Here is a 12879-nt window from a genome sequence, read left to right on the forward strand (position 1 = left end):
ACACCGCTGTTATCAGGCTGCAGCACTCAAGTATAGGGTCCGGCGTACGTCTGCTGGAAACATAGCGATGTGGAGTTTCGGCGGATTTGGTGGACAGGCTAGGTTGTATTGGGATCGAGCATGGCCAGAAACTAGCCAGGAACCCGGCGTTTGGACAGCAAGTTAACCTGAAATCTATAATGATTCAATCAACAGAGAATTATACAACGCATTGTACGTCATTGTGTGGGGCACCCACAATGCAGCGCTGTACTTCATTTGAATATTACCAAAAGAAAAAATGATTTAAAAAACTATTGTGCTGAAATGATATGACATAGAGGTTAAAGAACAGGATCGTCGCGATTGAAGGCAACAATCTATGCTGGTCTGTGTTTGCTTGGGATTAAACTGTCTCAGCCTCACCACTGGCACTGCACCCCCCTCCAGCAGATCAATGCAGCTTCAGGCTGAAACGAATACAATTATATGTTTCCGACCGCAACGAGAGATTCGTTGCAACTGCCCTGCTATCAGTGCTATGTAAATAGACTGTGTGCTTTCCTTGGTGCTGAATCAATGGTTGTTGTTGTTCCACTGTGTGTCCATGTTATATATCTCGCGCAAGCTATATAATCTGGCATTGTACACATATCACTGCTGCAATCACTGCTACAATCTCCGTGGAACAACAATATCCATTGTTTAGGCCACCAATGTAAGATAAATGTACACATGTCAACCAACCAGATAAAGGCGACCTTGCCTTTCAGGAAACTAATTTCGAATTGAAAATGACATACAAGGACTTCTGGATTAAGTTAGCATCAGTTCTGGAAACCATTTGCTTTTCTCGTACATCCATGTACTATGCTTTGGAATTGTAGTAAGAGAAAACCATTATGTTATTACAGATTTGACATTAACCATCCTTTCATTACAATATCCATATAAGACTTTCACATTTCTATAACAGGGAGCGGATTGGGACCTTTTCCCTTGTCATACGAACATTGTAGTCCTTTGAAGCGTTCAGCTCAGAATTCTTCAGTCAATCCCATTGCTGTTCACGCTCACGGATGGACAGATCCAGGTATTGTATATGGTATATGGTGAAAGCACCCCTATCAACTGGTATCGCCTGACGATGATCTGGCCGGCCGGTCGATAACGCCTTTGGCTGATTGGGATTAACAGCTGAATCGGTAATCTAACGACACATTACCTATCGATCTGTGAAACAGGATCTCTTAATGCCTAGATTCCAGTCAATAATCCGGCTCACGGCCACATCGGGGCAGCATTTGTGGCGATCTTTTAACACGGCGCACCAGACCTGACCAGTCGGCTATCTGTCGGAAGAGACGGTTGCATGACTGTTACGGAGTTGTTATATGATTTTAGCCAACTTGTACCAGTAGTGTATCACTGTGACCACATTTGGATAAGTTTATCAAAGCTATCAGATGAGCCTGTGTTACAAAATTACTCGCTGTCGGGGGCTAGCGCTGATTGAACCTCCATCACAGGAGCTTGTGGTCATACACCTCTCTAACTAAAGAGAACCATTCCCAGAAGTCGAGAATGCCCCCCCCCCCCAAAAAAAACTACCAGGATTCTTTGTCAACATGAAAACAAGTCCAATAGGAGCTCAGAAGTCTCTGACACTATGGAAACCAGTCATCATAGCCTCCAACACCGTGGTAATGAACAATTCTCAGTCTCGCAATAATTGGCCCATGTGAGCACATATACATGTTCCCAATTCTCCTGACGCACAGGTGGCCCACCAAGTTTCTAATGGCCTGATTAGTGGAAGAGCTGCTAGAAACCTGATGTATTCAGGCTAAAACCTGGTGTGTTCAGGCTAAAGTCAGCCATGCTGAAGACATCTTTATTTGCTATACAAGTTACAGGCGCTTTTGCTTGTCCAGTAATCTTGAGAACGCCATTGGATTAGTGACCGACTAGATCTTATGAAAGACAAACTAAGTCAAGTTTAGTTCCATAAAGTGTATAACTTTGGCTTACTTTCAAGAACAAAGCATAGACAAGCCTGCCATTGACAAAGACATACATGTACACACGACTTGCTACCGCACTTAGATCAGCAACCTTTCCACGTCTGAGGAAACCAGATGTAATAGAAAACTAAGTGGGCTGATGCAATCGCCACTTGCGAGGCACACGCCGAAATGACCCATAACTGCACGGGTCTCAACAGGAGCTTTCTCTGACCTAAGGTTCTGAGAAGAGGCCATCAATAACAAGGGCCAACGGAAGCCTTCATTAAGACGGTATTCCCTGGAGTGGACGGGCATGACACGGAAGTTGCGTGCGGGTTATGAAGACGTATTTCACTCCAGATAAAGGACAACAGTTGATCAAGAAGAAAGAATGGCCATGGTTTCATGTCCTCATTGGCTTAAGAAAAATGTTTGACAGCATGTCAATTGAATTCTTTAACTGAATGAAATTTGACTTTGAGACCGGCCTTCTTGCTCTGACATGATTTTCCGATTCCCCCTGCGTCCAGGAGAGTGCCCGCAGGAACAAAGGCGCCTAACTGCCCTATCATTGACCTATTCGGACGCTATACCGTGACAGGTGTTCAAAGATCAATGTCAATTTGACACGTGACGTCACTCATTCAATCCTCAGTGGCACCTATTGATTGGTCACGTGGTGTTCTCATCCAATGAGCTTCCCTGCTAAGATCCGGGTAACCAACAGTCCTTTACCTGATAATAAGATAATTTCAGTGTTTGCCGGCATTTATTAAGAGACATTGATCAATTTTACAAGCTTGGACAGATTTCTAAAAATAAAAACCAAACTGGAAAAACAGGGTTGTGTGTAAAACTGCCACTTAGGAAGACAGGAAGATATTAATGCATAATGAATCGACAGGAAACGTCATAAAAATGCCTCCATGTCCAATAACATGTCGGTCTGTGCGAGCCTATAATGTACACGTGTCCTGACCGGAGGTCACCCCGTACATGTCTGCGTCTTCGTCCTACCAAATTAGGTTAAGGAGAGGGGGTGCCTCAGACAATCTGTATTTTTGGTGAACTCGGAGTGGTATTTTGTAACGGCTCATGAATGCACTTGTTTCAATCCTTTAAGTTGTGAATTATTGTGATTACTTTACCTGAACTTTTGGCTGTTTTTGGCACCGAATCACACAGCACGACTACTAAAACATTGCATCCATGATGGGTGTTTCGGTATTTCGCGAGGAAAATTACACCTTAGTACCGCAGCAGTCTGTTGTGTTACATTGTGCCGTTTCCCTATATACATTGCTTTAAGCTGTTCAGTCAGTTACTTACACTTACACAACGTATTTCCAGGTCTTTGACAAATAATGATACCAATAGTCTATATTTAAATCTAAATTTAGTAATGTAGTGTTTGTTCTATCATGACACCTACTGTTGAAGTCGTATATTGCAAGGTTACAAGGTTTAATTTTGACGGCCATATTGGCCCCTGCGCCCATGATCATCGAATGCTTTTGAGAACGAATGGCAAAAATTATATATGCTTCGATAGGAAAATGTTTCATAGCTTTCATATCTATACATATATATGTATATGGCTATTCTTTGAAATATGCCGCATCTACCAACATCCCGCATAGAGCTGGTACCATTGTTCTTGTGGCGAAGGTCCCTCTTGCGATTCGTTGTTGTATTGCCGTGCTCACACGGTCAATTAGGACTGCAATAGCACAGTAGTTGGGATCTGTCTTTATCACTTTACTAGATATAATACGGTTTGAAATCTATTGATGAAGATAAACGCCGTGAAATTAAATCAAACTAAGTTAATCTCGAAACAAAGGATACAAAAGCTGCATTTTCTGTCGTGTAAGGTGAGAACCGAAGTGGTGATACACTATCTTAACCTTCTCATACACTTATGTCTAATCATTCATGTTTATTGAAGATTGCACGTGCCAACATCAATTGAATCAATTAATCACATTACTAACTTGCACATGTAGAATAACTACTTGTATGTCATTGTAATCATTCTAATTCTGCGAACCCTTTGTATATAATTCATGCATTGTTTTTAGTTTTCACTGTGAATGAGACGGAATGTTGTAGAATCAATGTAACAACGCGTACTAACCCCGGGCGGTTTCATAAAGGGGAGAGATTGTGGAGGGAGAAGACGGACTGTGTGCGTGGGTGTGTGGACGGGGGTGGGAGGGAAATGAACATACGGATAAAGGTCAGCTGAATATTGCACAACTGAAAATGAATACGGTTGGGGATCTATTCTGAAACCGCCGTCTTTTCTCTCTACCGTTCATCTCCCTTTTATGAAAGCGGCCTTTGGGCTGTTCTGTTGACGGATGGGGCAGGTCAGAGTTTTATTTTTAAATCTGAAAGGGGTGTGGACGGGGATACAAAACGTTAACCGACTGCCGCCTCCACACGTTTAACACTCCATGTGTCCGGACCGATTACAAGAACGCCTTTTCATCGGCGCCTGACACTCGGAGGGTTAAATACTCGGAAAAGCCCACCACCTCCTCTCTCATCCCTCTCTCCTGACAAACCTCCTCTCTCATCCCTCTCTCCTGACAAACCCTGTTTTACGTTCTGGTGGCTGACCATGTGTTATCCTTTCCCTGCAGAACCAGCACTGGCAGTAGGCCCCGAAACTACCCCGATCTCAACTCTCTGCCTGCGTGGTGTAGTCGCCATGGCCTCCCCGACGTAGTGAGGTAGAGCCGTAGTTCTCCTTTTGCATGCCGTGAATTCATTCTCACCAGCACGACTCCATCTCCTCCACCAACCGGTATGCTATTCCGGCATTCCGTCACCTGCACACCAGTGAGTCACGTGGAAAATGTGTGATGCGCACGTGCATGCTTCATGTTTGTGTTCACGCGCACATGTTTCTGTTTCACGTGCACATGTTTCATCCGCACCGACGTCTTGTTCATCACGTCTGTTCAACCATTGCTTTGAAGTAGTGTAGTGTACCTTTTTACCATGTAAAAGTACACATGAATGTCTACGGAGCTGGCGTGATACCAGCATCAATGTGATGTCAACAGTCACTTTATTCTATGAACGCTTCTGGTGGGTTCTTTGGCTAATCGAGAGGAAAACAAGTGTTGGCATTCTCAGTGCTGATTGATATCACGCCAGCGTCCACTTGTGACGTGGGCACTACTTGAGTAATTGTAAATTTAAAGGGCTCTAATGCTCTGTATGTGTGTTTGTTTGTTTGTTATGTGCCCATATTACATGTATAACGTTGACAAGAATTCCGTGTTCTATATGTTGTGTATGTGACAACTTGCTGTCCATGTTGTGTGTCTATATGGGGTGTGAATGTGTGTCTATGCAATGCACGAGGTACATTCTACCAAACGCCTGTATGGGGTCTCACATTGACCTTAAGTACCACGGCAGAAACGCATGTAGATACTATTAGATAGATACGGCCCGTCTTACTGCAAGTTAATATACTACAGAATGTGGCGAATTCACAAGTCACTTATTTTATACATATCTGGGAGAAATCTGTCTAAACCTTTGCGTACACCCGATTGCTTCAGTAAGGAATACTGATAACACAGTATACCTGGCTACCCAGCCCCCTTCTGCTATCCCATTATGCCATTCGGGTGTCTTCGCATTCGGCGCCATTTTGTCACCTCAGATATTTGACATCTCTCTAAACTAGAAAAGTGCAGATCAGCTTATTACTGTTATCAAACGTAACAATCAGCGTATGTCAGCACAGGTTCAAATTCTGATATACTAATCTTCCATTGACACGCAGAAATAGGTCAGAGATCGACTGTTCAGAGCGGCACAAGGGTACCAAGAAAAAAGGTGATGGCGATAAGGCGGCGGCCTGCGCGCTTGACCCCGTGATGTGTTCCTTATCTTTTGACATTGTGAGACCACTTGTCCTGATATGTCCCCATCAAACTGATACTTAGTATGGAACTCTCTGTATTATGAGATCAGTTCTAGTTTAGGTTTACATGTCTAGAAGGGGGCTAGTATTAAGAAATATGATCGCCTGCAACCAGCATATATTTTGCTGATAATCTTAGCATTTTTGTCCTCGTAGGAAATCTTACAATTACGGACTGAAGAAAACTTGTGAAACCCCCAACACTGGTCCTCCCAACATTCCGTAAATTAAACTTTCTACGGGTTGACATTTCAGCATAGGTTATTTCGATAGCGTCTTCGTTTAATGTCTGTTTATAACGTGTATAAATGCTGCGTTTTTACTCAACGTTATTGATGAGAAATGACGTCTTTGTTCTCGTAATATCAGCACTTACGTATTTTCAACAATTTCATTTGATTCAATGATTGCCATGTACAACGCCGATTTTTTGAGTTGCTGACTATTAGTCATGGTTTTATGCCGTGAATGTAATACAACCGGCGGACGGCCTTGGGTGTTGTATAGTGCCCGCCATCTCAACCAGCCATACCGCTTATAGCCCGTCTCTGCACGGCGCGTCTCCCCACCCGCGCCCCCATTCGGTTGGCTCCGGCAATACGTCTTGCCGTATGTAATTTGACAATTGAGGTCCCCTGGCGGAGATGGCTCTGCGCGAGAGATCCCCGACTGATGACTGCTGTTATTGATACAGACCTGTGTGTAAAAACATGGCCACCGAGCAGCCACCGCGCTACGAATATGTATATATTAGGGTAGAGACAATCATTTTTCGCATGTAGCTGCCTTATGGCTTTCACGATGTATTTAACTTGAATTCGAACATTTGAATTGTTTAGGGCCGCGGCAAGTCAGAACTGTCTTGAACATGTATTGAACGCTGTGTTCGTCTATCTGTTTGGTCTGATAGTTCTCTGACACTGCCGCCTTTTCTTCTAGAGTTACGTACGGCATCTGGAGATTTCTATACATTTTGAAAGTGCATCTTAAATAAAGTATCACGTGCACAGGGCCATGTTCCTTCGTATACAGTTTATGGGTGGTACTTCAGTATGTATGCTTAGTTATTGGTGATAACCATGTAATGTGTCTTTACTGACTGGCTACACTAGTTGGATGAGTGGTTCATATAATTTTTGTTTTCTTTAGAATCGTTAATTATTTTCTTCCTTCCACAATGATGTATTGATACCTTTAGCCCCGTAAGGACTGATCTTAAATGTCAACACAAAATAAATATCTGGTCCGTCCCATATGTTTTGGTTAACACAATTCGTCCTATCTCAGTGTCCACCTAAAGTTACCTTTTATTTTCTGTCGCCTTCTGGAGTTTAGGTATGTAAAAGGACCTTGTGAGGCACTACTTAAAATGTTGGTCCGTGTTTGTTTGATCGATGGATTTAGCCTGTTGAAACTGTGGAGGGATCTGCTGGACAGTTTTACAGTAATGTCTGCCAGCACCTATCATACTGCATGGTCCACTACTTGGCTAGATTGTTGGGCTTGTCCAAGTACCGCGGTTTTGCACTTGGTTCGCAAATTGAACAGTGCTCAGATAATGACCAAATATAAATCAGACTTTGCGACTGCTCAGATACTACATTGTGTGATAATATCTAAGGAAAATACGGAGGGGCGACTGATGCATTTGCTCGCAGATGTTGCTCTTTTCAGTCGGTTTCCCCGTGTTTTCCCCGGCTCGGATCTCCCAGCCGGAGCCCCTGCTCTCTCTGGCAGTGTTCCGCTTCAGCTGCCCCCGCATATCGATTGCTGGCCGGTGGCACAGATGTTCCTTTGGTATTCTGCCGGTGATTCAGGGCCTGCTGACGAAGCGGGATTTAACTTCAGCGGCAAAATATGAGACAGAAAACCAGCCTATTCCCTGCATGATCCAGGCGCATCTCAACTGTTATAATTTCCCGCTTGCTGAAAATAACAGTTTTCATGTTTTAGATGAAACTGACGTCATGTCTTGAGTTGAGGATAGAGGTTTGTTTGCCCACGGGTCATTCCGGTCCTTATGAAGGAAAAGCCTTATTCTTGGATGTAATAAACCAGTGAAAAAAAGTGGAATTTGATACAGTTTTATCATTGTTTCGTTGGATAGCATGCTTAAGTTTAGGTAATTATAAGGTATCCATGCGCATGGCATTTCTCTCCCCTCCATGCCCAGGAGGCGCTGTTTATTCATGTCTTTATTCCATCTGCCCTCCATTCTCAGTCGCCATCTTGAATATTCTGGTCTTCTGTCACCTTTGTTTTTCAGCACGGGTTGGTGACCTTTGTATGCATTAACATATGTATTTGTCTCCTTCTATTGGTCAGTGGGAAATCAAAATGTCTCCAAACGGTCTTCAGCAAAGGTCCATTACGACAACATGACCTTATATGGTCTGGGGTGGCCAAAACGCCAACCCCCTGCTGTGCCCCACCCTCCTGCCGCCCCCTATCGATCTGACACGAACAGTGCAGATATTCCGTGCCTGGAAAGTGACCCGGCAGGTGAGGGAGTGGTCGCCGCCGCTGGATCAATCGCTTTTGGATGGGCATTTGAGTGCAACCCTGTGTCAGGGATATTCCATTTAACAGATTCGCGGAGGGGATTTTTTTCTATTAAATGCCTTTTGTGCATTAGCAAACCACCCGGATAACTCTGCAATGGACTATATACATACGCTACATATTTAGAGCAATTTCATAATTTCAGAGCCTTTGCAAAAGGTGATAGCCCAGACATGCTACCTTACAATTCTTCCATGATTGCGTGGTTCGAACAGAATATTCACAGTGAAATTTGAACCAGTTATTATTATATTTATTTATTATATATTATAGTTAACCAGTTAAATTATAGTAGACCTTTGCCCACTATCTACCTTTCTACCTGACCACCTTATATAGCTAGTAACTGTATTACTGGTCGTGGTGTAGTTGGTCAGATCTCATATCTGGCCTGGATGGGTCCAGTAGATTATATGATGACGCGAGACAAAATGCGCAAGATCAGACGTATTGGAGGATCTAGAGAGGGAAATCATTAATGTGTAGGTCTTAGACTTGTAAGGTGTACCACTGGTACCGGTATGCCCTTGCTTGCTCCATCCTAGCGAATGTAATGATGATAAAACTATGGACAACATACAGCCACCTCCTACGCAATAAGGACATGGTTACATGTCGTGCGATTGCCATACGAGGGCATTCTTTGGGCTGTCATGCAAGATAGTACATGTACATGTACAAAATCCAATGGTCTTGTTACGAAAAAGGCTGCCTTATCATTATTACATTATTGTCACCGGTTGGTTCTGTCACAATCTGCTTCAAAAACATACGACATCAAAAGAGGAACAACATCATACTAGAAGGAGATACCTTCTTGTTTATCAGGTTTTTTTTTTTTTTTATTCATCAAAACATACAGACATAACAAGGACAGTGTGACGCTGCACTCAAGTTAACAACTTATATTAACAGCGCCACACACAAAAAAGGTACAATTAACATTTAAATATACAAAGTTGACATGTGCGCCGTAGTCCCACCACCCCAAGACCTTAAAATATCAAATCAAATGCTAACAGAGCTATTTGAAAGATAAGATTACATGGTAACCTCCTATATCTCATTGGCGGAAAAAACATCCGCCAATCAGAGCTAGGAGGAGAATTTAGGCCCATTAACACTTACGTAGTATTTGGACTTCTATATCTAATTGACTGTTAGAAACAGTCAAGCAGAGCTAGAAGCGCTTAGTATCTCCAATGTAAACCTGAGTGAGTTGCATCGTTTTAAAGTTGTACATAGAGGGTAACATTGAGGAGCCTCTAAGAATGAAGTGCAGTTTAGCATTTATCAGTGGTTGGTAATTAATGATGTCGTTTCCGATCGATATGAAGGATATCCATAAAATCCCTACTTTCGATGATAAAGATAGTTTGATCAGCCGATATTTTGCACAAGATTTGTGTTGTCTGATTTTCATATTAGATCATTGATGAGCACCTATCACTCCATGGCGGGGATTCATATATGAGTCATATGAGTATTATGATCAACTCGGACACATTTTTTTGTTTTGGTATTTACTACCAGTCATATTACATTATGTTAGGTCAATTTGAGGTTTAAAACAATATTTCAAAATGCCACCATTGTTGGAGGCCTCCTATACATCTTGACTTCTTACATTTGAAGTTGTCACTTGGAATAACATATCTTCCATCACATCGATGTCAGGTTCTGCCTCCCATCCCAGTCCCAGCCTGCCCTGTCCGGTGTGACAGAGATCTCGCACCCCCAGTGATTTCGCACCCCCCGGAGCGAAATCACTAGCGATCTCGCACCCCCCGGAACGATATCACTAGTGATCTCGCACCCCTTTGGTGATCTTGCACCCCCGGGGGGTGCATAATCGCTAGCGATCTTGCACCCCCTCAATCGATTTGTTCACCCCGTATGTGTTCTGTTACGGCCTTCGTAATTCACAGTGGTTACTATATCAGATGCTACCTATTAACAAACACTATCCTCTAGTATGACAATACCAATATTCAGTAATTACCTTCGCCAAGAAGGTTATGTTTTCGTGGCGGTGTGTCTGTTTGTCTGTCTGTTTGTCTGCCTGTTACCACCATAACTCAAGAACGCTTGAATATATTGTCTTGATACTTGGTAGGTGGGTTGGTCTTGATGAGACCTCGAAATGATTAGATTTTGGGCCCCTTAGCGGCTTGTTATGGTACTGCAGCAGAACTTCCAGTTTTGATATCTCGTGATCTGAACATGCTAGGGTCATGAATTTTGCATGATAGATAGCTCTTGCCCTAGGGAATAAGTGACGTAAGTTTGGACCCCCTAGCAGCTTGTTTGGGAACTGCAAGGGACTTTAAGTTCAAATGTTTAAAGGAGGATAACTCAAGAACCAGTTGAGGAATCATTGTGATTTTTGGTATGTAGGCAGCCTAGATGATGCTTCTGTATCTGTATCTGTATCTGTATAGCCGGTATAACCGCCTTTCGGCGTAACACACCAGCTTCGCAGGCACGCGGCGCGGCGGCAGCTGGCTATATTACACCGATCGACTTGTTACACCTAACCCTTGAACTTCTAGCTCTAGACATTGTTTAAAGCTATCTATTGACAGTGCCCCTACTGTACTTGGTGACAGTGAGTTACTCTGCGATAGTTCTAGGAAAGAATGAATTCTTGAACACCTCAATCCTTGGTTGATAACTCTGGTACTTGAATGTGTGGCTATTTCTTGTTCTCTTCTGAGCTGGTATTAGGTACTTAGTAGTTGGGACATCCACCAGTTTATTAGTCATTTTGTACATCATGCATAGTCTAGACATCTTTCTTCTGTCTTCAAGTGAGGTCCACTGTAGGTTTCTTTTCATTTCCGTGACACTAGCACCTCTTACATAGTTGTTCATACAGAATCTTGCAGCTTGATTCTGTACCCTTTCCAATTTGTCTTTGTCTTTCTTTGTATATGGATCCCATACTGTCGCAGCGTATTCTAGGTTCGGTCTTACAAGTGACGTGTATGCAAGTGATTTTACTCTCGTTGGACATGCCCACAGATTACGTTTAATCACTCCCAATGTCTGTTTCGCCTTAGTTGTGATATTATTAACATGTGCACCCCACTTCAGTCCGCTTGTCAGCGTGACGCCCAGATACGGATGGATTTTTGTGGTTGCTAAAGCCTGACCACAAAACTGGTAGCTAGTTGCATGTGGTGTTCGTTTGTTTGTTATGTGCATAATGTAGCATTTTTCGGGATTAAACTGCATGAGCCATTTGCTTTGCCATTCTTCCAGGGTGTTCAGGTCTTTTTGGAGAAGTTGTGAGTCGGTCTGTGTAGAAAGCTCTACATACAATAGACAGTCATCGGCAAATAACCTCACATTTGTGTCAAGCTGATCTGGTTGACATAATCATAATTATGCTTGACATAATGAGATGACAATTATGCAAATAAGGATATAATTTGCATTGTTAATGAGGATATTCTATAAATCTGTTGCATGCCATGATAGGACTATTCAGACTTGTGACTTGTGTAATTGGACAGGAGAGGAACATGGCCATATAATATTATGTAAATTGGGGGCTAATTTGCATAATTCATAAGAAAAAAGCTATAATTTCATTGTTTTTAACTGCCAGGAGTTTCAATTTGATGTTTGTGGCGTTTGGAGGGTGAGCAAAGCTGAATATCATTAAACATAATTTATTCAAATTAAGACCTCATATGCATAATCTAATACAAATTAAGGTGAACATCAGTTGGCGAAGGTATGAGATCGTGGAACTCTAGTTGTATATAATGCACAAATCCATTTTTGTTTACCTTTCATGTTCTTTTGACTGCAAGGGTACGTTCCTTAGGTTATTGAGGCAATACAACACACCAAATTGAATTACATGTATTCAAATTTTATTTCCATAGAATCTTCTCAACAGTAACAGGAAAAGTAACAGAAGAGAGATCTAATTTAATCGCGTATATGAATAGCATTCACGTGCACAGTACTAGTGTGCACAATAACATTCAATAGCTTTTATAGCAATTATTCTTACTCAAAAATGTCACAAAGTTTTATTTTTCCGACGGGACCAGGCTTCGAGATTTTTTTCTGTCCCTATTTAAGACTTTTGACAATTTTAAAATCTTCCTCAGGAATGTCAATCTATTACACTTGATCTATGACATAGAACAGCTTACCAAATAAATGTGTGGTGCTAAGCAGAGAAATATTGGTCATGTCTTAGAAATGATTTTTAAAAAATCAATAATGAAGAATGACATAACGTTGAATTAATCACACATTCTTCTTGGAACTAAGGGACACTATTGCAACCAATCATTGGGCACAGTCACCATTATTTCGCTGTGCTGAAATACGTCACATTAGTCCAGGGAAACTTGTAAAACT

The 12879-nt window shown here is 42.3% G+C and overlaps 1 protein-coding gene across 5 annotated transcripts in view; it reads left to right on the forward strand.

Moving 5' to 3' along the window:
* Positions 1 to 12879, forward strand: part of LOC109475561 (tripartite motif-containing protein 2-like) — an 82394-nt gene that overhangs the window by 30116 nt on the left and 39399 nt on the right. For 2 of the 5 annotated variants that reach the window (XM_019776231.1, XM_019776228.1), the window contains one exon: positions 4634 to 4723. The exons of 2 other annotated variants lie outside the window; for them this stretch is intronic. Coding sequence is in view for 1 of the 3 variants with exons in the window: in XM_019776228.1 (XP_019631787.1) it covers positions 4634 to 4723 (90 nt within the window). In the remaining 2 variants the exon portion in view is untranslated. Of the gene's footprint in view, positions 1 to 4633; positions 4833 to 12879 lie in introns of all 5 variants that reach the window. One more of the 5 variants, XM_019776232.1, reaches the window with a different exon arrangement.

The sequence above is a fragment of the Branchiostoma belcheri genome, unplaced genomic scaffold, assembly GCF_001625305.1.
Source record: "Branchiostoma belcheri isolate BF01 breed outbred unplaced genomic scaffold, Haploidv18h27 scaffold34, whole genome shotgun sequence".
In the NCBI taxonomy this organism is placed as follows: domain Eukaryota; kingdom Metazoa; phylum Chordata; class Leptocardii; order Amphioxiformes; family Branchiostomatidae; genus Branchiostoma; species Branchiostoma belcheri.